Raw genomic sequence first — 26,953 nt, 5'->3', positions numbered from 1 at the left:
GTATTGTTTGTGGAAAGAAGGATTGTCGGTATGCTTCTGTGTGGGCTCTAATCTCTCTGATTTTATCCTCATGGTCTCTTCGCGAGATATACGTAGGAGGGAGCAATATACTGCTTTACTCTTCGGTGAAGGTATGTTCTTGAAACTTTAACAAAAGCCCGTACCGAGCTACTGAGCGTCTCTCCTGCAGAGTCTTCCACTGGAGTTTATCTATCATCTGCATAATGCTTTCGAGATTACTAAATGATCCTGTAACGAAGCGCGCTGCTCCCCGTTGGATCTTCTCCATCTCTTCTATCAACCCTATCTGGTGCGGATCCCACACTGCTGAGCAGTATTCAAGCAGTGGGCGAACAAGCGTACTGTAACCTACTTTCTTTGTTTTCAGATTGCATTTCCTTAGGATTCTTCCAATGAATCTCAGTCTGGCATCTGCTTTACCGACGATCAACTTTATATGATCATTCCATTTTAAATCACTCCTGATGTGTACTCTCAGATAATTTATGGAATTAACTGCTTCCAGTTGCTGACCTGCTATTTTGTAGCTAAATGACAAATGATCTATCTTTCTATGTATTCGCAGCACATTACACTTGTCTACATTGAGATTCAATTGCCATTCCCTGCACCATGCATCAATTCGCTGCAGATCCTCCTGCATTTCAGTACAATTTTCCATTGTTACAACCTCTCGATACACCACAGCATCATCTGCAAAAAGCCTCAGTGAACTCCTGATGTCATCCACAAGGTCATTTATGTATATTGTGAATAGCAATGGTTCTACGACACTCCCATGCGGCACCCCTGAAATCACTCTTACTTCGGAAGACTTCTCTCCATTAAGAATGACATGCTGCGTTCTTCATCACCAGTCCTCATTGAAGCATGGATGATGGATAAGCCGTTAATCCTACTAGTCAACTTGTGGGCTGCCGTGTCTCTCCTCAACTAACAGACGTCTGCCAAGCTAGGATTCCCACCATTGGTACGTTTCGGCTATCAGCTGCTGAGTTATAACAAACAGTGGATTCCTTTTCTTGGCCAGTACACGGCCAACACAGTTTATAAGTCAGTTGTTTATTGTGTTATATACTTGGTGGTTAATGAAGTGAGTACTGAAATTTTTTTTGGATTAGATGGCTTTGCTACATTTGGTTTTTCTCTTGCGGATGTGGAGCATCTGGTGTCAGGCCAAGAGCCTTATCATGAACTAGATTCCTTGTGTTGTGAATTTTTGGATCTGTTTGCATCAGTGTTAGGTTGTGCAAACAATTTCACAGCACACTTCACCCTCAAACCCTACACTCAACCTCCCATTTTTCGGGAACAGGCAGGGTCAGTAGCTTTACGTGCCCAGGTTAAAATGGATCCCTTAACATAATTGTGAATGATTTACCGATTTCCTCAAGTGAGTAGGCTAAGCCCATAGTGGTTGTAAAGAACCATCCAATCAGCTTCAGCTCTGTGACAGCTTCAAGATCAATATTAATGCATTGGCAGCCACAAACACTTACCACCTACCTCTCCCAGAGGAGTTGTGCACAAAGTTGTCTGGTGGTCAATTCTTTTCAAAACTTGACTTGGCCAAAGTCTCTGTGATTAAGGTACCTGTTGGCCTCTGTCAGTATCAACAGCTAATGTTCTGGGTTACTAGTGTGCCTGCTATCTTTTGACATTTTTTAGAACAGGATACGATGGTTGTCCCTCATTGCATTAAATACTGTGATGGTATTGTCATGATAGTTGCTACCATGGAGTATCACCTATGTGACCTCTGTTCGTTTACTGTTCTATAGGCCATGGGCCTCAAATGTAATCTCGCTAAGTCTCACTTTCCCCAACATCCCAGTGTTTATTAGGGGGCATGAAACTCCCCAATAGGGCGTGAACCCCATGGAGCAACAGGTTGCCACCATTATGGCTTTTCCTGATTCATCTAATCTACAAGAATTTCAGGCATTCTTTAACCAAGTGGCATATTATCACTAGTTTATTCTTAGAGCAGCTACTATCACCCATGCCTTTCATATAATGCTTTGGAAAAGTGCTTCTTTTGTTTGATCTACAGCCTGTGAGCATGTATTTGTGTGGCTTAAGGGACTAATAGCCCTTTGCCTTCGCATCAGAAACAGTCAACTCAGCTGAGCAACTTTATTCTCAGGTGGTACAAAGAAGCTCTTGCTGTTGTCTGTGCCATATGCAAACATTCATTCAGTTAGAACCCATAAGCCCATAGTTTTCCCATTTAGCCCGTTGGTGCCCATACCAGACAAAGACACTCGATATCATCAGTGTTGGGCCTTATTTTTGTCCTGGTACAATTGTGAAATCCATGTTTGTCCTGTGCCAAATGGGGATGCTCTGTTCTGGCTTTTGATGGGCTCCGACCCCTTGTTTGACTAGGAGGAACTGCTTTGTTTTCAACTTGATATGAAGGCAAAGCTTCTCCATCACCAGTTCCCGTATTGTCTCTGCTGTGATGGTGGATCCTGTGCTGCAGCAAGTCATACACATGATCCAACGTGGTTGCCTGTCCTTCCGCCAGGCCGAGCATTGGACACACTTCAGAATTTTTATGCATTGCACCATTGCCTCTCCTTCTTCAACAACGTTATCCTCCTGTTGACAGAATTGTTTACTCCCTGCATTGTTGTTCCAGTGGCCGTGTGACAGGAGGTCCTTTGCTTATTACGTTAGTTTCACTGGGAGATCTCTCACACAATACTGTAGGCCCTTCACTATGTGTTCTTTTGGGGCATTGATTGGGAGATGGAATATCTTCTCGTTGCCTGGTGCAAATGTTCAGGTCAGCAGGTGGCACCACACACTGTTTTTGCCGTGGGCAGTCTCTATACAGCCTTAGTCTTAGTCCTTTTTTTTTTTTTTTTTTTAGACACTTTCTGGTTATTGCCAATTGATGCTTTTTTCATTTTCCTTGTTGTTTGTTGTCCATATGTGGCAGCAGATGCAACTGTCAAGGCCCTGTTGAAGATATTCTCCATAGAAGGCTTGCCTTGCACCCTAGTTTCGAACATTGGTTCATGGCAGTCTTTCAAGAACTTGTACACACTATGGGATTTGTCACGTCATGTTGCCTCCCTTCCATCTTCAGTTGAACAGTGAGATGGAATGCATTATCTGAACATTTTAGGTACAGATGCACAAGTGCATAGAAGATTTACTGGTAAAGGAGACACCAATTGGGACTAGGAGTCACACTGAGCTCCTGCACGATCATTGGCCACAGGTGCTGATCAACATTTTACTGCCGGGTAGGCATCATCTAATGCCACTGGTTGTGCCAACATTCGCATCTGCCACACCAGTCTGGGCAAGGATGTTTGGACAGTGCCCTCACTGGATTCCGACTGTCATACAGTGCCAATGGGATTGCCGTATCTTCATGGTCCACAACGAAGGTGAACTTGTGGCATGTTACTGGAACCAGTAGCACCCCAGGATTGGTGCAGACCCCCTCCTTGGGCCATGAGCATGACACCTCTTACTTCATCTGTCCTGATAGCTCCAAGGTGTTTGCTAACTGTTGTCTCTTCAGTCACAGCATCGTGGATGGTAACAACTGGTCCCTCCCCGCAAGGTAGGGGGAGTGTAGTAACCTGCCAGTTACTACAACTACCGCCCACAGCGGTCGTAAGTCGCGCTACTGTGGCAAGTGTAGTGTACACTGACAGTCAAACAGCATGCCCACAACTATATGAAGCAGCTTCCAGGGCAGTCTGGTCACCAACTGCCATCATCAGGCCCACCTCAGCACTACACCAGTGACAATTGACACCAATGACATCTTTATAAGGGCGTGCACTGGCCTCCGGGCCCTCAGTTAATTATGCTTGGCATGTGTAAATTATTTTAATTGTATTCTTGTTGACATCTCCCCATGACCCAGGAAATGGTAACTTGTTTGCAGCATAAAGACAAGGTTTTTGTTGTGGTCTTCAGTCCTGAGACTGGTTTAATGCAGCTCTCCATGCTACTCTATCCTGTGCAAGCTTCTTCATCTCCCAGTACCTACTGCAGCCTACATCCTTCTGAATCTGCTTAGTGTATTCATCTCTTGGTCTCCCTCTATGATTTTACACTCTACGCTGCCCTCGAATGCTAAATTTGTGATCCCTTGAAGCCTCAGAACATGTCCTACCAACCGGTCCCTTCTTCTTGTCAAGTTGTGCCACAAACTCCTCCTCTCCCCAATTCTATTCAATACCTCCTCATTAGTTATGTGATCTACCCATCTAATCTTCAGCATTCTTCTGTAGCACCACATTTCGAAAGCTTCTATTCTCTTCTTGTCTAAACTATTTATTGTTCGTGTTTCACTTCCATACATGGCTACACTCCATACAAATACTTTCAGAAACAACTTCCTGACACTTAAATCTATACTCGATGTTAACAAATTTCTCTTCTTCAGAAATGCTTTCCTTGCCATTGCCAGTCTACATTTTATATCCTCTCTACTTCGACCATCATCATTTAATTTGCTCCCCAATTAGCAAAACTCCTTTACTACTTTAAGTGTCTCATTTCCTAATCTAATTCCCTCAGCATCACCCGACTTAATTCAACTACATTCCATTATCCTCGTTTTGCTTTTGTTGATGCTCATCTTATATCCTCCTTTCAAGACACTGTCCATTCTGTTGAACTGCTCTTCCAAGTCCTTTACTGTCTCTGACAGAATTACAATGTCATCAGCGAACCTCAAAGTTTTTATTTCTTCTCCATGGATTTTAATACCTACTCCAAACTTTTCTTTTGTTTCCTACACTGCTTACTCAATATACAGATTGAATAACGTCGGGGAGAGGCTACAACCCTGCCTCACTCCCTTCCCAACCACTGCTTCCCTTTCATGCCCCTCGACTCTTATAACCGACTCTTATAACTGCCATCTGGTTTCTGTACAAATTGTACAGACCCCTGTATTTTATCCCTGCCACCTTTAGAATTTGAAAGAGAGTATTCCAGTCAACATTGTAAAAAGCTTTCTCTAAGTCTACAAATGCTAGAAACATAGGTTTGCCTTTCCTTAATCTTTCTTCTAAGATAAGTCGTAGAGACAGTATTGCCTCACGTGTTCCAATATTTCTACGGAATCCAAACTGATCTTCCCTGAGGTCGTCTTCTACCAGTTTTTCCATTCATCTGTAAAGAATTCGCGGTAGTATTTTGCAGCTGTGACTTATTAAACTGATAGTTCAGTAATTTTCACATCTGTCAACACCTGCTTTCTTTGGGATTGGAATTATTATATTCTTCTTGAAGTCTGAGGGTATTTCGCCTGTCTCATACATCTTGCTCACTAGATAGTAGAGTTTCTTCAGTTTTAATCTACAGTTCATAACCAGTAGATTGTGGTCAGGGTCCACATCTGCCCCTGGAAATGTCTTACAATTTAAAACCTGGTTCCTTAATCTCTTGTGTTACGATTATATAATCTATGTGGAACCTTCTAGTATCTCCAGGATTCTTCCATGTATACAACCTTCTTTTATGATTCTTGAACCAAGTGTTAGCTATGATTAAGTTATGCTCTGTGCAAAATTCTACCAGGCGACTTCCTCTTTCATTTCTTAGCCCCAAACCATATTCACCTACTATGTTTCCTTCTCTTCCTTTTCCTACTGTCGAATTCCAGTTACCCATGACTATTAAATTTTCATCTCCCTTCACTACCTGAATAATTTCTTTTATCTCATCATACATTTCATCAATTTCTTCATCATCTGCAGAGCTAATTGGCATATAAACTTGTACTACTGTAGTAGGCGTGCCAGAGTAGTTACTCAAAATTAGATGGCAGCGTAAGTTAAGAGTATGGTCAAGAGATTGTTGCAAAAATGTGGGGAAAGAAGATTGAAATAGAGAGAACTGTAGAATGGACAATGTCAGGAGAAACTCACTTTGAATCAGTAAATGAAGATGAACAGAGGAGGGGATGTGTATGCTTATCGTTTTTATCAGAGTTTTGAAAGTTACTTTTTGGAAGTTCACAAGTTACTGGTAAAGTTACTTCCCAGTACAAGTAACTTTGTGACAGTTACAGCTATAGTCACTGTACATCAAAACCAACTATAACAGTTACAGATACCATTATAATTGTAACTCATCTGTAAATAAATAATGAGCATCGGTTGCAGGTGATGAAAACCTCGTAACTCCATCTGTCTGTGAAGACCCTTAATCCCAGTAACCAGTAACTCCATTATCAAATAGATATTTGAAAGTACATGGATTTCTTGAATCTGTCAGGAATTGGGTTTCTACTATACAGTTACGCATGTAGTAACTTTATCTGCATCACTTTATATATTTTTTAAGAAACTGATTTTGCTTCTGTATAATTTAGGAAAATGTAGTTATGAGGTTTTCATTGCGTACCGTCGACATTATACACATAAAAAGGAATCGCTCATTAAGGTCAGTCAATAATTAAATACATTGTATACGGCCTATTCTAGCTCAGAGCATCTCAGTTGAACTGTTTGGTCGTTTTCAACAAAAGTTGTATTTTAAATGTTTCATCTCCCAGTTTTCCCCTCATTGACCTCAACACAGTATCCCCTACACTGACAAATCTCTGCAGATGCACTAGTTGGTGTGCTTGTGTTATATTTAAGAAAGAGGATCTTGATTCTGGGAAACACATTGATCATCTGCATATCTGTTGAAGAATTTAGTAAAAATTGCTAAAGATCTTGTTCAGCATAAGAAGTATATGTATTTTCTCTCTCAAACCAGGAGAAACCTTTCTCCTTGTCCTCGGGTGCTCCTGCTTCCTTCTTGGCAGTGACTCTTAAAGTTGTTTGCAGCATGACTTCTAGAATATGATCATTGGCTGCACAGGCATGTGGGTGACCCATCCAGTTGGTTTTGAATTTTGGGTGGAAGCCTGCAGACAGGATAAGTTCTTTATTTTCAAATGCATGTTCAAACCTCATTTGCAAGCCAGAGAACTGCATCAGGCAGAGGTCTGCAAAGTGTCAGCTTAGTGGATAAATCATTCAGCTTTTGTTTCAAAAGGAAGTAACTTCTTCAGGGGTTATTTTTGGCAATAGATAAAAATTTGTGCAGCTATCAATTTTTCAATTGTCACTATCAGTCAAGTTGCTTATCTGTTGGACAGCCTTATTCAGTGACTTCCATCTTGGAATTACAGCCATTAACAAACAGACACCAGAAGTATTTTTGGTAAGGTGTGCAACTTGTGCTGACTGATTGTTTGTTCCAAAGCTTGGAGCACGTTGCCATGGTTCATGAAACTTATTTGAATTTTATATTTTCAAATGCACGTTCAGAGATTTTCATGACAGTGGTATTTAATGTATTACTTGCGCAGTGGTGATGAGGGGCCAATAGAATATTTTCTTCAACTGTTTCAGTTCCACTTACTGATTCTAACAAACTGAAGATGTTTATCATAGTCATCAACATTTTCATTATTGACTTCTTTCTCATCAATAATATTTGCCTCAGGTACAGTGTAAAAGCCTTAAAAAAGTTTTTGCCATTGTCTGTTGTTGTGCTACACACTTTCTTTTGAATATGATATTGTAGCAATGTGTTACTTATTATCTTGGCCAGAGCCTTGTGTGTTTGCGTCCCTTTGATTGTCTTCACTCCAACACTGCCATATTTCTTTTAAATGTGACTAGATCATGTCAGTGACCAGTTATTCCAGTGAAGCTCCTAAAACACAATAACAGAATGTAGTTAAAAATCAATGAATAGAAAATATAAGGAAAGTATTGAGAACTGTATTAATTTTCACAGTAAATTATAAAACCAACTAAGTAAATAAATAAATAAAGTAAAAAACAATGTAATTTAAAGTATTTGAGATTTATGAGAGAGTATCTTTTGCCTTTATGCCATATATCAGTAGTAGTTGCCACCACATCCAACTTCTTAAGTTCACCTTGAATATGATTTTTCATTCTCTCAGATTCCTTATTTAATCTTTGGCTTTGCAGTTTTTCTTGACAAAACTGATAGAAACTTTGGTGAACCAGACATACAAGGTCTTTAAATGAGGGCTCCTTTATTAATTGTTCATTACTGCTTTATCAATCATACTTTGAGTTACATAATGTGAAGTTGAAGGACTGCTCCATGAGTTAAGAAGTGTTTGTTTTGAGGTTTAACCTGTAATGCTACTGCTCTGTTTTCTTTTTGTGCATTGCAGTTTATTTTGCTAAATGCCTTGAGTGTAGATATTTGCTCTGAGTGAAAGTGAGAATTGAATATATTAGGTTTTTCAGGTTTGTAGTTATAAATATTGAGAATATTTCACGTTTAAATAAAATGACAGTATCAATCACACTTTTATTTAAATACATAATGCTAGCAGCAAGCAAAGAACTTACTTGTATGTTTTTTTAAGTTTTCTGTTCATCTCCAATTTCTTTGTCTTCTTTTCCCACTGGTGCAAAATTTGTAATGAAAGGAAGCATTTTTTCCATCCAGCATCAAAAATTCAAACACTTCAGTATAAGACGGCCAAGACACGGATGTGCCTTCCTCCTCATCCAAGTCCAAGGGATCTGTAAATGAGTTTAATCTTTTTCGTGCATAATGTGTCATGTGACTGCAATATTTCTCATTGGTATGTGTATGATTTTCAGATAAAAATGTTGTCAATGAATGAAAAAGAATTAAGTGCAATAGTGACACTAAAAATTATAATCCAGGCTCAGTATTTGTATGTATGTTTTAGAATACTGTGCACAGGTGATAATATTTAATAACTAGCATACACATTATTGACCAAGTGACGTCAGAAAGAAAACATCTGCCGGAACAAAAATGCTGATATAACACAGTGTTCAACAGGGCTGCAAGAAGGAAATGTGTCAGCAGCAGCTGCAACGAATTCAAAGGTTTTCAGTAAACATAACATGCTCGCTGTTGAAAAGGTTTAATTTTGAAACAAATATGGTTTTTCGTCCAAATAAATGCCAGTACTGCATTGTCTTGAGTTGCTCACAACAAAATATGTTACATATGATTAAACAATGGAAAATCCAGTGACAGTTTCATCAAATTGTTGCCAATAAAAGTAAATTGCTTACAGTTAAAGTTACTTTTTGGAAATAATAACACGGTTACCTACCATTATCTTTGAAAAGAAACTGTTGCTAGTAATGGTGTTACAAGTAAGGCATTACTCCTCAACTTTGGTTTTTATAGTCGACATTATTTTGAGTAAGAATTTCCAAGTTGCTACCGGTATGGTGGAAAAGATTTCCCTTTATGCACTGAAATGTACATGGAATGTCGGAAGTGAGTCTGCCCTACTTCTCCTTTCACTCTCCCCCCCCCCTCCCCCTGTGATATATAATTTGTGCACACCATCAGATGCAGAATTCCCCCCCCCTCTCTCCTCACCTTCCCCTTTTGAAAGGGTATTTCACTTTTTTTCATATTTTGTATTCAACACTTTTTTTTGTTTCGTAATTTGGTTAACCCATTTCATTTTTTCATATGTTAGCTTGTTTTTTTTCTGTTACTAATCTCATCACTGTTAACTTTTTCCTATCTACTAGTTTAATGATGATACACAAAATATAAATGTCGGACATATTAGCTACTCTATCCCCAAAAACCCCAGTGAATGATTTATACTTCTGTCATTATTTTCTACTTTCAGTGCCATTATCTTTTTATTTTTTGTTGGTTTGTTACAAATAAATACATTTACCATCATAATTATTTCTATTGTTTTACTTCTATGTGTAGAATTTGTTTGAAAGTGTTGATATCTGATATATTTGTTTTGCTCAGTGTGTTGAAATTTAAATTAACTGTACATTGAGTAACAATATGGTGGAAAAAGCTATGTATAATTACTATAAATGTGCTTCAAGTTCAAATGACAGTTTATTTAATGTAGTTTTTACTTAATAATTTATGGCGAGAGATATATTTACTCTAAAATATATATTGGTGTATGTTTTTTGTTTTTTTTTGTCAACCGGTATTAATTTCTGTTGCAGTCACAGGTACTGAAGTACATGGCTGCATTCATTGTGGTGTTGCTATTAACACTTCTGTATTTATACTTTGACACAAATCCAGACAGAAAGAGATATCACATGGGTCTCATATGTACATTCGTGACCATCATGTTCTTTGCTGCGCCATTGGTTACCTTGGTGTGTATACAAGTTTTTATGCAACTGGTAATATGTCTCTTAGTTGTTATTTATAATTTTCACCTTGTTTTAGCTCCTAATAACATTCCTTCTATAAATAAATATGTTAGTTAATAAACTGATGCTCAGATAAGCTATTACGTATCTCCTCCATTTAAAAAAAAAAAAAAAAAAAAAAAAAAAAAAAAAAAAAAAAAAAAAACTGTTCACTTTAATATGAATTCAGTTATCAAAATTTTAAGTACTTTGACTCTGCTGTATCTCTCAGTTCTCACTTTTATCTTCAGCAGGCTTTGTCTTGTTCTCGTGGATAATCAATAATAATGATTACCTGTATATTTAATTCTACTTTCAACACCTGAATATTAATAATCTGCAAAAGTGAATGTTGTTACTGCTGCATGATTCAAGACATTTGTTGAATTGAAATATTAACTAAACTTTTGGGATCTGCATTGTTGCCTTCAGATATCTGTTACTCTCTTACATAATTAATTGGTTATAATTTGTGGTAATGCATAATTTAAAACAAAGGACTCTTATTTTCTCATTTAAGATACAACTCTGTCTCACATAGAACTGAGCTTTCCCAAGACTCAAACGTATGCAAAAAATTGACAGTAGCAATCTTTTGAATATCACATTATGTCAGTCATAAGCTGCCTTTTTTACTTTGAGAGCAGTCATTATAGACACCTAGTTGTGAGAAGCTGCCATTGCCTACTGCAGGCAGGGGCTTAGCAGTGTCTGTGACAGCCTCTTTACCACATTTCTATTGCAGTCACATTAAACATAAAACAAGCCTAATATAAAAAGTAATAAGATTAACTTCAACAATAATTCCAACCTGGAGCTCCATTCACTTTGGTTTCAGGGGTGGGGGGTGTTGCTCGTCAGCCTGTGTGGATAAATTAGGGAACAGGTTTCTGCAACATTTCAAAGTTTGCTGGTGTTATATAGATAGCATGCGCTATCCTTAAATACTAAGAAACCAAAAACTTCCTGGCTAATTAAAACTGTGTGCCGGACCGAGACTCGAACTCGGGACCTTTGCCATTCGCGGGCAAGTGCTCTACCAACTTAGCTACATGCTGCAGAGTGAAAATCTCATTCTGGAAACACTCCCCACGCTGTGGCTAAGCCATGTCTCCGCAATATCCTTTCTTTCAGGAGTGCTAGTTCTGCAAGGTTCGCAGGAGAGCTTCTGTAAAGTTTGGAAAGCAGGAGATGAGGTACTGGCAGAAGTAAAGCTGTGCGGACGGGGCGTGAGTAGTGCTTGGGTAGCTCAGTTGGTAGAGCACTTGCCCACAAAAGGCAAAGGTCCCGAGTTCGAGTCTCGGTCCGGCACACAGTTTTGATCTGCCAGGAACTTTCATATCAGGGTACACTCTGCTGCAGAGTGAAAATCTCATTCCGGAAACATTCCCCAGGCTGTGGCTAAGCCATGTCTGTGCAATATCCTTTCTTTCAGGAGTGCTAGTTCTGCAAGGTTCGCAGGAGAGCTTCTGTAAAGTTTGGAAAGCAGGAGATGAGGTACTGGCAGAAGTAAAGCTGTGCGGACGGGGCGTGAGTAGTGCTTGGGTAGCTCAGTTGGTAGAGCATTTGCCCACAAAAGGCAAAGGTCCCGAGTTCGAGTCTCGGTTCGGCACACAGTTTTGATCTGCCAGGAACTTTCATATCAGGGTACACTCTGCTGCAGAGTGAAAATCTCATTCCGGAAACATTCCCCAGGCTGTGGCTAAGCCATGTCTGTGCAATATCCTTTCTTTCAGGAGTGCTAGTTCTGCAAGGTTTGCAGGAGAGCTTCTGTAAAGTTTGGAAGGTAGGAGACGAGATACTGGCAGAAGTAAAGCTGTGGGGATGGGGCGTGAGTCGTGCTTGAGTAGCTCAGTTGGTAGTGCACTTGCCCGCGATAGGCCAAGGTCCCGAGTTCGAGTCTCGGTCCGGCACACAGTTTTAATCTGCCAGGAAGTTTCATATCAGCCCACACTCTGCTGCAGAGTGAAAATCTCATTTCTACTAAGAAACCACATTGCATTAGTACCCACCCATGTATGATGAACCAGAAGCTTTCTGCTGGGCATATTTCAAAAGTAAACTGGCTTCCAAATCTATTTGCTATTCATCCCTTGCACTGGGCTTAGTGTAAGATCATAGACTGAGTGCCTTTTCTGCATCATATTGTGATGGAGCATTTTGACTGTGGGTGGGTAAGCATGAAATGTACTGTTTCAATGTTGTTTGTTTTAAGATTTAACTGACTATGTGCTTTAGTGGGCAGTAGCAAGCAACTATGTGAAAAATATAATATATGCCAGCTGCAGAAATGGAATTCAGATACATTACAATTAGCGTTACTTATCCAAAGCCTCTGCAAAGCAGGTGCTGCATGTTAACTTTGGCACTTTGTACTGGTGATAATGTCCTGTCTTTTAACTTATACAAGCCAGCTTTTTCATAAAAATCATTAATTCTGGCTGTTTCAAGTACCACTTTCAGTACAGGAAGAAAAAAGATAGTGTTAGTATATGAGTGCAGTTCTGGATACCGGATAATTGTGGATCTCATTAAACTTGGCATTTGTCGTCGTCTTCTTCTTCTTCTTCTTCTTCTTCATGTCCTTCAAATCCCTCTCACAGCTGAACTATGTGGTACAAAGTTACTTTGTTCCTCCAAGGAGTCCTCATTAATTTTTCTTTGCTTTTTTGAAATAATGTTCGTGGCAAAACATAAATTGGAAAAATACAGTTGCACACAGACATATGTTACTAGCAACTGAGAATTGACAAATCAACAACATTAAAGATGATTGATAGACCCTATATTTTAAAATCTAATTTGAAAGGCATGACTGTGGGAAACACGTTTAACTATGTGTAGAAATAAATCACAGTAATTTAGTGAGTTGCTAATTGTTTACTGACCACAATGTTTAAAATCATTTTAATTTATTTTTTAATATTTTAGTAGTCTTTGTTGCTGTTTAAATTTTTTCTTTACTATTCTGTGAATCATTTAGTGATTGGTTCCATGACCAAGTAGCTTATCTGACTTGTTTATGGAACCTGATAAATTAAGTCAAATTAAATTAAAATTGTCTTTGTTTCTGTATAAGTAGTGCGACCTACTGCTTATAGTATTCAAAGCTTGGTCTTTCTCTACATTTTTTTACCAAATTATCTATCTTTTGGTGCCTCAGGAGGTGCCATATCAGTCTAGCCCTCCTTCTAGTCGGTTGTACCATAATGCTTTTTTTGCCCCAAATTGATTCGGTACCTCTTTATTAGTTATCTTCCTATCTAATCTTCAGCATTTGTCTGTAGCACCATATTTCAAAGAGCTTCCTTCTATTCTTTTCTTGTTTGTACTGTTTATTGTCCATGTTCCACTTCCAGACACTAGACAAATACTTTCAGAAAAAAATTCTATAAAACTTATATTTTTTCTCTTTTACAGAAAGGCTTTTCTTGCTACTGCCAGTTGATGTTTTATTTCCTCTTTACTCTTGCCATAGTCAGCTGCCTTTCTGCCAAAATAGGAGAACTACTCTAGTGTTTTACACATCTTATTTCCTGATCAAGTTTCCCCAGTGTCATGTTGATGTACACCTTTTTCAAAGGCATTATACATTCTCTTTAACAGTCTTTGTAACTTCCAAATTCTTAACATACAACACCAACAACAAAATAGTGCATTATCACATACTTCAAATGGAAGCACAAATTATTAGAAAAAAGTACTTACCTGCTGTATTCATTCAGATCAGTCATCATTGTATGTTTTCCACTACAGCGCTCTCTCTCTCTCTCTCTCTCTCTCTCTCCTCCCCCCCCTCTCCCCCCTCTCCCTCCCTTCCCCCCCCCCCCTTCTCCCCAGGGCCCAGCTTTTAATTTTTAATTATGATTTCAATTTGAGGTTGTAGTCAAATTATGACTTCCTTCATGTCAGTCATCAAAGTATTTGTTTTATTATCTTCAAAGAGAAATACATGTCTATTGTAGTTATGCTTGCCTTGCTTGTCTCACTTTCAACTCCATTTGCCTACTACTTGTCACTTTCTATGAACACTACATAATACTGCTTGCCATGAGGTCTTACTAAACACCACTACTTTACAAACTTGTGACTGGCTATGACAATGCCAAACAAACAAATCTCTACAAAATAGCAACTTATTACAACATTGATTTTTGAATGTTACAAGTGTGTGGTGTTTTTCCATATTTGTGTTTTTATTTAGAAATTAGGATTTTATAACACTATTAAATTTTTATGTGTATATTTTGATGATTTTTGACAGTATGGTCATGTGCATCAATATAATTTATGAATGTGGAATGAAAAAGTACAAAATTATAATTCAAAATAATCTTTATTCAGAGCTCTTCAAAATAACCCACACATCTTGGATGCGTGAAATGTAGTAAAGCTTTCTACAAAGGAGCATAATTTATACATCTCCTACCAAAAACTGTTTTATGTCAGAACAGTGTCACAATAACAGTGATGCCCGTTTAAGCATGTTCCCAGCATAGATTGACAATTTTGTAATATGTGTTTACTAATTTTTGACTCAATGTGCAAAGCTAAACTAGTCAATTACATCACATCTTCCAGGTCCATTGCTGTCTCTGAAACAATTACAATATTATTAGCAAACTGTAAAGTTTTTATTTGTTTTTCCTGAACAATTTTTTTTCTAAAATTTTTCTTGGTTTCTTTTACTTCCTGCTGTATGTGCAGATTGAATAATATGACTCCCTGCTGTTTGTACAGATTGAATAATATGGTGGATAGGCTAACCTTGTTCCATGCTCTTCTCAACTACAGCCTCAACTGTTGTAACCACAGCCTGGTTTCTGCACAAACTGTAGATAAACCTGTATTGTGTTCATAGTAACTTCAGAATTCTCTAATTATTTACATTTTAACAGGTGCCATATGCTATCAAAAAATAAATAAAACATGATGAATATTTTCTCTTGTAAGATACAGCTTTTACTTAAAAATTATGCGACTGAACTGCTGACCAGTGCTTACCTTGAGAACATGAGATATTGGTATTAGTCGAACACAATATTATTAAACTTTGGAGTCACTGAATAGTACAAGTTTGTCCGCAAACAAGACACACACACACACACACACACACACACACACACACACACACACACACACATACCAGCATATGCACAGGTGAACTGAAAGCATTGACTTTTCCTTAGTCACAATTGTATTGTTTGCTGTAATGTCACCATGTATTTACTGATAAAAGTCCAAGTGCAATAACATTGTGGTTGGGTAGTACTGCCAAAGGCAGAGAGAAAAATGCACAACACTATCCTAGCTTTCAGAAGTAACAGTTCTCTCCTCAGGGTATGTGGGGAAGGTTAAAAAGGAAGGACAGGTCACTCATACCCAGGATGCAAGGGACTCACCTCTTGTGAGGATGAACAGACACAAAACTTTGACTTAGAATTGAACCCATCTGACGCACTGTCAAGAGCAAATAACAGAAAACGGAACATCGTGAATTCCACATAACAAAAATCAGAGACTCTTTCCATTATTTCAAGAGCATTATTAAACAGTTCTGAAAAGTATATTGTGCAATAGAATTCTGCTATTTAATGCACTTACTAATAATGTGTATATACAGGGTGATTATAAAGTTAAACTTTCAAAACGTTGTAGAAGTAACATCACTGGTCAGAATGACATCAAATTTCAATGGAATATTATCAGATAAGGGGGAAAACATAAGGCAGAAGAAAAAAAAATGCAGTGTGAAAATTGATCAATAGATGGTGCTGCTGTATGCGTCAGAATACGTAAATTAAAACACCTGTCATGCGCACGACCCATTGCAGTTAGTATAAACAGACCAGGTACACAGCTTTTCCTCCTTTCATGTCTGCGACATTCGCCATGACTGTCTCAATGCAGGATTGTGCTCTGCTTGTAAAGCTGTATTACAAGAATGATGACTGTGCACACGTCATTCTGCAGAAGTTCTGGACACCGAAGGGTTTGAAAAAAGGCATTGGTCTGATGACTGCTGTGGGCCTGGAGAAAATGATTCAGAAATTCGAAGAGGTGGGTTCTTTTGGTGTCCAACCTGGTAGAAGGAGGAAACGAATTGATTCAACGTCAGTGGAAACAGTGGCCACATCAATGCAGGGGGAGGCGAATGGTGGTGTGCAAAAGTGTAGTGTACGGAAAATTGTCTGAACATTGGACATACCCATGAGCGCGGTGCATAAAATCCAATGAAACATCCTTCTTTGCTATGCATTCAAAATTAAATATGTGCACTAGTTGCTTCCTGTTGACCTGCCAGCAAGAGAGACCTTTGCTTTAGACTTTCTTGCTCACATGGAGGTGGACAATGATTGGCGGAGGAAGATTTTGTGGACAGATGAAGCCCACTTCCATCTAAAAGGACATGTCAATACACAGAATTGTCAAATATGGACAACAAAAAGTCCACATGCAAATCAACGTACCACTTCATCCGTAAAAGGTCACTGTGTGATGCGAGTTTATGGCATCATTTATCAAAGGGCCATATTTTTCCTAAGAGACAGGTGCTTCCGGTCATGTTACCTCTACCGCAACTGGTAAGCACTATGAGTGTCTTTTGCGCAACCATGTCATTCCAGCTCTCCAATGGCGTGGATGTGTGGATGGGGTCATTTTTATGCAGGATGGCACGCCTCTGCTCATTGTAAATCCAGATAAGCATGTGCTGAAGTGCCATTTAGGAAATGCTAGAATTATCAGCCACCATTTCCCTATAGCCTGGCCATCCGGATCGCCTGATCTTAATCCGTGTGACTTCTGGCTGTGGGACTACCTGAAAGATTTTGTGTTCAGTGTTCCAATTGCAGACTTAGCTGCATTGAAGGCATCCATTGCGCAACACATTCTGAATGTGACCCAGGAAACATTTCCATCAATTGTGGAACATGCTGTTTCTTGATTTTAACTTGCAGAAAACAGTGGACAGCATATTGAATGTTTCGTGCCAGTCACATGGAAAATAATAATCCAATTTGATTTTGAGTGATGCTTTTTATGTGGTTTTTGGCCTCAGGACAATTAAAAACCAGCGAGTTGCTGTGGCCAAGCGGTTCTAGGCACTTCAGTCCGGAAACGCACTGCTGCTACGGTCGCAGGTTCAAATCCTGCCTCGGGCATGGATGTGTGTGATGTCCTTAGGTTAGTTAGGTTTAAGTAGTTCTATGTCTAGGGGACTGATGACCTCAGATGTTAAGTCCCATAGTGCTTAGAGCCATTTGAATCATTTTTTAATTAAAAACTGATGTGACTGATGCTTTTTATGGGTTTTTTTTCCTCTGGACAATTAAAAACCAATGATTGAAGCTTTTTATGCAGTTTTTGACCTCGGGGCAGTTAAAAACCGATTTTTCCCATCCGATGTGATATAACCTTGCCGTTGTGGGTGGGCTTAGGTAACTAACAGTATCACACCTGTACACCCATGTGTTGTGACTCGCCAATCTTTCAAAGTGCCGCCACGCAGTTACGCGTGTCCTCTACATGCGGCGCTGTCTGCCAGCCATGCAGCAGCAGTGCCACCTAAGCAGCCAGCCAGCCAGCGGCCGCTAGATCGGACTCAGTTATGATTTGACTGTTAAAGTGTACACACGTCTTACTCTGTTTACTTGATATGTGACTTTCATGTATTGCGTCTTCCTTGAAATATATTTGTTCAACTTGAAGTTACAACAACTGGTGACGTGGATGGGATTTTTCTTTTCCATCATTGACCCACATGTTTCCATGGCTACTTTAGAGCAACTATTGCAAGGTCTCATAGAACAGCAGATGCTTCTCTCAAATGCGATTCGTGATTTCGTCGCGGCATCAACTGCGGGGCGTCTCTCATTGTTGTCTCTAACTCCTTTTCCTCCTTACGACGAGACGCCGGAAGACTGGTCTGATTACAAAAAACTGCTTCAACAGCACTGCTTGGCGTTTCATGTCGCGGATGCACAAACATGTAAGTCTCTGTGCCTTTCATGGATTTCACCTCAAATGTATCGGTTGTTGTCGCAATTGGTTCCTTTGGAAGATCCTGCATCTTTGTCCTTTGCTGAAATGTGCTCACTTCTGTCCGTCTATTTTCAAAAGCAAACGCATGTGGTAGCCTTTCATGTTGTCTTTAATGGTTTTCAAAAACAACCGAATCAATGCTATCGCACTTGGGCTGCTGAACTTCACGGCCTCAGTAGAAAGTGTCAATTTGTTACTGAAGTTCACAAAGAATCCAACGCCGATTCCATGGTACGAGATGCTATTATCCGATTGGCGCCTGACAAAGAAGTTAGCCAACGTACCCTTCAGTTGACAAATATGACTCTAGATGAAGTCCTATCCATTGCTCAGTCTTCTGAAATTTCTCGCGCCGCTGGAGCGCAAATAGAGGCGTGGGGCAACGTTGGGGAAATACAACCTCTGTGCGATGTTGATGAAGTGTGTGGCGTGTCCCCACCGGCCGACGTGGCTGCAGTACGATCCCAAGCGCAGCCTTGGCCTAACCGCAAACAAACCTGTAAGAAACTGCAGCAAAACCCATGGCAACTTCCTTCATGTCCGCTGTGTTTTACGAAACATTCACGAGAAGAATGTGCACAACGTTGGCCCGTGTGTCACAAATGAAAAAAAAAAAAAAAGGGTCATGTGTCATCCGTTTGTAAATCCGACCGCATACATGATGTTCATGAACATGACGCTGATTCTGATTCTGTGTTGTCTGTCAATTGTACTACTTCCCTTTCAGGGAAGTTATTCCTCACTGACCAAATACTTGGTCGAGATGTTCGCATGCAGGTGGATACTGGTTCTGCTGCCACTATCATCAATTCTCAGACGTATCTTCAGTTGGGTTCTCCAATCCTGTCACCTGTCACTAGGCAATTACAGACTTACAATAAACAGAAGATTTCCCTCTTGGGACAATTTGATGCTGAGGTATCTTACAAATCTGTCGTTTGCACTGTTCCCATATTTGTGGTCGACCATAGCAACATGGAGAATCTTTTTGGTTCCAATGCCTTTCGCATTTTTGGGTTCTCCATAGATGACTCTGTCAGTATCGTCTCTGTGCTATTCCTTATGCTCAATTGGATTCCTTGTCGACGACATTTTCGTGCCTTTTTACTCCTGGGTTAGGTCGTGCAAACGACTTTGAAGCTCATCTCATGCTCAAACCCACTGCTTGGCCTAAGTTTTTTCGGGCTTGGCCCATTCCTGTGGCCCTTCATGATCAGGTCAAATGGGAGCTGGATCATCTCACTGCTTCAGGGGTCTTGCTTCCTGTGACTTCCAGTGAGTGGTCCTCTCCTGTCATTGTCGTTGCTAAGCCAAATGGTGATATTCGTCTCTGTGACAATTTCAAAGCCACTGTCAATGCTCAATGCCTTATCGACACTTACCCTTTGCCTCGACCTGAAGAATTGTTCACTAGACTTGCTGGAGGCCAGTATTTTTCTAAACTTGACCTGTCAGAAGCTTATCATCAACTTCGTCTCGACGCTGCTTCCCGGCAGTTTCTGGTCCTTAACATGCCTTTCGGCCTCTATCAATACCAACGATTGCCATTCGGGGTTGCCAGCGCCCCTGCTCTCTTTCAGCGATTTTTGGAACAATTATTGCTCACTGACCCTGGGTGTATAAATTACCAGGACGACATTGTTGTCACTGGCTCCACCACTGACAAACATCTTCAAAATCTCCGCACACTTTTTCATGTCTTACAGACTGCCGATCTTACGTGTAATCTTCCGAAATCACAATTTTTTCAGGCATCTATCACGTACTTGGGGTTTCAACTCTCTCGGGATGGTATTCGTCTGCTTCAGCAAACTGTCGCTGCGATCGATGCTCTTCCTCGCCCTACATCTGTTAAGGAACTGCAGGCCTTCTTGTGGAAAATCGCATACTATCACAAGTTTTTACCGTCTGCTGCTTTGGTGGCTCAGCCGTTGCATCGCCTGTTGCATAAAAACGTGCCTTTTCACTGGTCCACGTCATGCGATGCGGCTTTCCAGAAATTGAAGACTATGCTGAAACAGGCCCCGTGCCTGGCTACTTATTGACCTGGCCAACATCTTGTTCTTGCCACGGATGCCTCTCAATACGGGGTTGGTGCAGCCCTTGCGCACCATTTTTCTGACCGTTTGCTTTTGCCTCCAAAACGCTCACGGATACCCAACAAAAGTATTCTCAAATTGAAAAAGAAGCTTTGGCCATTATCTATGCTCTTCATAAGTTTGGTGTTTTTTCTCTATGGGTCCAAATTTCATCTTGTTACAGATCACAAACCACTTGTTTCCTTGTTTCTTCCATCAACATCACTTCCTGACAAGGCTGCACACCACCTCCAGCGTTGGGCTCTTTTTGTCTCGTTTCAATTATGAGATTCATTTCCGGCCGACGGCTCAACATGCAAATGCTGATGCACTGTCTCGCCTTCCCATGGGTCCTGATCTGGCATTCAATAGGGACGAACTTTTGTGTTTCCACCTGGACGTTGCTGAGCAGCGGGTTGTGTACGGGTTCCCCATCACCGGGGACCGGCTGGCAGCTGCTACGGGTTCTGACCCTACCCTCTCCCGGTTTTTACGCTGTATTCAGAAGGGTTGGCCAGATCATCCGTCCACTAAGACTTCTGATCCGTTGCGGAACTACTACACTTTGCGTTACTGCCTCACGGCTAGGGATGGTGTTATCCTCCTTTCCACCAAAAATGCTTCGCCGCGTGTTGTGGTACCTGCATCTTTGCGTGCTTCAGTCTTGCGCCTCCTTCACTAAGGGCACTAGGGTGTCTCTCGCACAAAATCTCTGGTGCGCCGTCATGTGTACTGGCCCGGCATCGACTCTGAAATCGTACACATGGTCACTACCTGCGGCCCTTGTGTGTCACAGGACGCTGCCCCGAATTCATTTTTGTCACCGTGGCCTTTGCCTGAGAAGCCCTGGGAACGTATTCATGCTGACTTCGCGGGACCTTTTTTAGGTATTTATTGGCTTCTCATTATTGACACCTACTCTAACTTTCCTTTCATTGTCCGTTGCACATCGCCTACCACCGCGGCAACCACCAATGCTCTAGCTCGCATTTTCTCTTTGGAAGGCCTTCCCTCTACTCTCATTACTGATAATGGTCCACAGTTTGCCTCTTCCGATTTTGCGGATTTTTGTGCTCGTCACGGCGTCATTCATATCACGGCCCCTCCGTTCCATCCACAGTCAAACAGTGAGGCTGAACGACTGGTCTGCACATTTAAGGCTCAGATGAGGAAACTCCTGACTTCTTCTGCTGATGATGATGCGCTTCTCCAATTTCTAGCTTCTTGGTGTTTCACCCTCATGGGCGACCACAGCCTGGCTGAGCTCATACATGGCGACAACCCTGCACACTACTTCATCTTCTGCGGCCTTCCACGTCACAGCCACGGGTGCCTTCGCCTGGCCGGTTCACCGCTGACGACCTTGTATGGGTACGGGGATATGGCAGTCGGCCAAAGTGGAGTCCTGGCCGCATCTTATGACGCAGTGGCCAACGCCTGTATGAAATCCAGACAGACATGGGTGTTGCAGTGCGTCATTTGGACCAGCTTCGGCCTTGTGTGCCGGCTACGTCTGTTCCGGATGCCGCTACACCACCTTCGGCTCTACCTGAAGCTCGGGATACTGGAATCTCTCATTACTCACAACGAAGTTATCTCACCATCATTTCGGTGCCAGCACAAGAACTGACACCACCAGGAGACGTGCCCATGCAGGAACCAGATGACCACCATCTGTCGGAGCAACTCTACTCGCCTCCTCCTCCTACGGACCCGGACACATCGCCCATGTCTCCTGTTATAACAACCAGACTTGCCACAATGGGCAGATTGGTGCACGGGGCCCCCAACAGATTCGACCCCCACGTCTCCTGTCATGTCGACCCATTATCATCGGGGACACTTCCGTCCGTACAGGAAGCCGCCTCTTTGAGACTTTACGGCCTGTCAAACAACACCTATGGCCATTAGCAATCTACAGGCCACCTCCATCAAGACCTGTGCAAGAACTTCAAAGGGGGGAAAAGTGTTGCGACTCACCGATCTTTCAAAGTGCCGCCGTGCAGTTACGCGCGTTCTCTACATGCGGCGCTGTCTGCCAGCCATACAGCAGCAGCAGCGCCACCTAAGCGGTCAGCCAGCCAGTGGCCGCTAGACTTGGACTCAGTTATGATTTGACTGTTAAAGTGTACACACGTCTTACTCTGTTTACTTGATCTGTGACTTTCATGTATTGCGTCTTCCTTGAAATATATTTGTTCAACTTGAAATTATAACACCAAGCACACTCAGTAGTACAGTTTGTTTAATGTCAGACGTACACCTTACACATTGTTGTATGATTCATTTGTCATTTCTTGTCGACCACTATTAAATTATGGTGCTTACAGCGCCATCTATTGTTGCATTTTGTAGCTATTAATTTTTCTTCTGTCATACGTTTCCCCCCTTCTCTGATAATATTTGACATCATTCTTTCCAATGGTGTTATTTCTACAGCAGTTTGGAAGATTAACTTTAATTATAATCACCCTGTATTTTGCAATCTGTCACATTAGTGTGAAAGTTTTGTGTTTGGTGAAAGTATTATTCAGCTGAACTTACACTGGGACATTTGTCCCTTTATTTGTGTTCTATAAACTGTGTTGCACTGTTTGATGAACATGTTTCATCACATGATCATTCTACAACTATTAAATGTGAATTTAATAATGTTTATTCGCGGTGTTGATTTTAGTTTTGGCTCTGTACTCTTTTAGCTTATTATTAAGGTTAGTCTGTCTTGTCAGAATACTTCTTTTTTATCTAACTTGTCCTGAATGTTTCATTGATATAAGCATACATTTTGAAAGGGATCTTTCTGCATTTCAGGAGAAATAATATTTTAAATTATTTGTGTTGAGACTACTTGATATTTATCATCTTTTTGGCCTTATTTTGTAGACTTTAATATTCCTCTAGCATTTGCTTTACTTTTATTTAAAACCTGTATTTTTCAGCTTCAGTTTGTATCCACAGCTAATTTTCCTGTAACACAGTAGAGATATCATTTTATGTCACCTGAAGCCAAAAGTGGCAGATGTATTGCATATTGTGTTATATCACCCAAATGATGCTGTACTGAGTGATTCATGACTACCTTAATGTGTATTTTGTGTCTGTTGTTTGACACAACAGCTGCTGTGTTTCATGCTCCAGTATAACTTGTTTTGCAGTATTTTGATTTATGTTGCAGACCACCACCAACACTATTTCTAACATAAATAATACTATACTAATTCACAGTCAACATCAAAACTACCTCCCTTTCTTCTGATGGATTCCCAAAAGCTACCATTCAGCTACAAAAAAGGTCAGCTGTGAGATCTAAAACAAAGCACCATGTCTGCTGTTTGTAGAAAACACATTTCACTGCACCTATTGTACACAGTTTTGGTTTCTTCTTCATTTCATGGCTAGTTTTGGGCTGTGAGGTCATAATCTGATTGTCTGCCTCGCTAAATTACTTGCAGGTAAGAATTAAGAATTTGAGTCCAAGTCTTGCACTTTCCCCACAGTGCCAGTGTTTTTCTGTTGTTGAAATTCTTGGCATAAAGATTATGAAGAGGCAGCATTTCATAAATTTGTTCATCTTTAGTAAAAGGAATAAAAGAACTGATTAAAAGTGACTAAAGTATATGCAGTGGGTTGAGAGAGGCTTTAATTCTTGCATCACAATTGTCCTGTTTTGCCAAACCACCTTACTTTCATGTATACAGTTCGTAATTATGTCAACAATCAGAGTGTGTTGGAAGTCCTTGCCGTACACCCCATCAAATTGGAGTGTAATTAAAAGTAATCATCTTTGAAGCTGTATACTTACAGGCGTGTGTTCAGTGTATCATTACTAAATTAATCTGAAATTGTCACATTGTATGTGGCATTAATGATACTTTACATTTAGTCTTTTTGAAGCCAAACACGAAGCTGTTCCTTCTGGATGAGTACATGCTTAGAGTATATGCAAACTTCCTGAATTCACTTGAACGTGCATTCCAGTGCTCTCTTGATACCAAATTCTGAATTAACTAACCTGTTGAAGTGGTAACACTGTATATTTATGGGCTTTGTTGTTGCAAGATTATGTAACATACTGCTGTGGTACTCACCCACTGCTGAGAGAATGAGAAGTAGAGAGTAGAAGGCTCTAGTATCTTAAAATTATACTAGCAGTGAATTATACAATCTGAATTGTTAAGTAACAAAACTGTCCAGAGAAAATTCCTCCCTCCCCCCCCCCCCCCCCCCTCTCTCTCTCTCTCTCTCTCTCTCTCTCTCTCTCTCTCTCTCTCTCTCTCACACACACACACACACACACACACACACACACACACACACACACACACACACACACACTGCTTGATGTTGACAGACAGTTAAGTTGTAATGTTCCTTCCTTGCAGAAAGCAGAAATAGAGCAGTGCAGCAGTGATGAGCAGTCTGGCTTTAATGTAGGAAAGTTTGTTTTGTCTGAAGAATATAGTGTCTTTAGGCAACTTCTTCTCAGCTAATAATATAAAGGATTATAACTATGATTTATGAAGAAATTATTAATTAATTACAACTATCAAAAATTTAGGTATATCACTGCCCATGTTACATGACTCATTCAGATTTAATTTGATTTTCTAATTTTTTATTTTCTCCACATCAGCGCAAGGTTATAAGATCAAGAAGTACACGTTCTCTTCCATTTCCTATTATATTAATGACATTTTTGTCATCAGTACAATGGTTAATATATGGAATTCTATTGGGGGATCCATTCATGAAGGTAAGCCACACTTGCTGTTTGTTAATTTCTACTGTCGTGTGCAAACTGCAATATTTTTTACTTTTATTGTTTCAATAAGATTTGTCCACCTGTGAAGTATGTCACTGTGTTTCACTAACGAGGAAAACTACATTAATATTAGACAGAACACAAAAGTGTTTACATAAAGAGATTAACTTCTTTATATCTGAATTCTGTCTGTGCATTTAAATAAATGCTCTTTTTAGAACTTCACAGAAACTATCCTGGGTATCTATTGGGACTAGCACTCCTGTAAGAGAGGCTATTGTGGAGAAATGCCGTAGGCACAAGCTAGAGGAGTGTTTCCAGAATGAATTTTTCACTCTACAGCAGGATGTACTCTATGTTGTGACAACCATTCCCCTGCAGTATCCTTTCTTTCAGGAGTGCTATTCGTGCGTGCAGTAGTTTCAGTATTTCTCCTTTCTGAGTGTGTGTTATTGTCAAGCATTGTTCAGGTAGTATCCTCATGTGTGAATACATTTTGTTATGTGAAATTTAATATGTTGACTTGATGTCTGTTGTCTTCTGTTTTAATCCACGAGAGACTGGGTGGAAAGTTGGAATCCATTCACCGACATATATCACAAGAATTAACAAGAACTTTCTGGTGGTAACTTTCTGGTGGTAACTTTCTGGTGGTAACTTTCTGGTGGTAACTTTCTGGTGGTAACTTTCTGGTGGTAACTTTCTGGTGGTAACTTTCTGGTGGTAACTTTCTGGTGGTAACTTTCTGGTGGTAACTTTCTGGTGGTAACTTTCTGGTGGTAACTTTCTGGTGGTAACTTTCTGGTGGTAACTTTCTGGGGGGATACTCTGGAAATTATTGTATGTTTTATGCATAGTCCTTTTTACTGAAGCGTGAGAGGTGACTTAAGAGTTGTCTGTTAGTTTCCCAGCATTCAGTAACAACAATATTACAAAAAGGTTAGTGTATTACTCACCATACAGGAGACATGAAGAGTTGCAGACAGGCACAATGAAAAACTGTTATACATTTTACCTTTGTGGTGTGTAACAGTCTTTTTGTTGTGCCTTACTGTGACTCAGTATCTCTTCTCTTTCTTTAGTAGCAATATATTCTTTCCATAATACTGTTGTTTTTCCAACCTTGATTTTCCATTCACATTTATAACAAGAGTGCATTAGTCTCTTGTTTGTACAACACTCTGCAAAAGCCTCCATTAACTCCTTAACTTAAAACCCCAAATTATCTTGTTATTATTATATTGACAGAAATTTAAAATCTTGAGTATACTTGGGCAACTTAAGAATAGGTGTTCGAAAAATAAAACCCTGCTCCATCCATTTCAGCCTTGCATTAGGGGTTGGATATTGTGTTATGTTTCCAGTGCTTGCCTCTAGGCATCATCTTTACTGTGTGTAGGTTTGGATACTTGACAACAAAACATGTGCTCCCTGCCTCTCTCTTGTATAGTTGTTTAGATAGTGCTTTCAAAAAAGAATGGCTGTAGCGATCCTGAGTTTGACACCAAATTGAGCCGCTCAAAAAGTGAAGAAGACTGTTATGTTATGGTACATCATTAGAGACTGAAAGTGATGACAGTTCATCATTAAGTAACACGTGCTTGCCAATGGTACAAAATAAATACTTTCACTGTGCTCCAGCCAGGTCCTCCAAGATTTACCACGCTACAGTCTGGAACCGCGCGACCGCTACGGTCGCAGGTTCGAATCCTGCCTCGGGCATGGATGTGTGTGATGTCCTTAGTTTAGTTAGGTTTAATTAGTTCTAAGTTCTAGGCGACTGATGACCTTAGAAATTAAGTCGCATAGTGCTCAGAGCCACCAAGATTTACCATCACAGGAAACCACCATGA

General features: G+C 40.3%; 1 protein-coding gene and 1 non-coding gene across 4 annotated transcripts in view; both read left to right on the top strand.

Annotated features, from left to right (window-relative positions):
* Nucleotides 1-26,953, top strand: part of LOC126175021 (sugar transporter SWEET1-like) — a 195,282-nt gene that overhangs the window by 156,242 nt on the left and 12,087 nt on the right. For 2 of the 3 annotated variants that reach the window (XM_049921519.1, XM_049921520.1), the window contains exons 4-5: nt 10,023-10,181; nt 24,972-25,091. In XM_049921519.1, coding sequence (XP_049777476.1) covers nt 10,023-10,181; nt 24,972-25,091 — 279 coding nt within the window. Of the gene's footprint in view, nt 1-10,022; nt 10,182-21,558; nt 22,962-24,971; nt 25,092-26,953 lie in introns of those variants that run through there. The other variant, XM_049921521.1, reaches the window with a different exon arrangement.
* Trnal-caa (transfer RNA leucine (anticodon CAA)) lies at nt 11,756-11,830 on the top strand. Its single transcript has one exon. It is a non-coding gene; the product is annotated as a tRNA-Leu (tRNA).

This window comes from Schistocerca cancellata, chromosome 3 (assembly GCF_023864275.1).
Source record: "Schistocerca cancellata isolate TAMUIC-IGC-003103 chromosome 3, iqSchCanc2.1, whole genome shotgun sequence".
NCBI lineage: Eukaryota > Metazoa > Arthropoda > Insecta > Orthoptera > Acrididae > Schistocerca > Schistocerca cancellata.
Note: the sequence above shows the minus strand (reverse complement) of the source record. Positions and strands in the feature narration are given on the sequence as shown.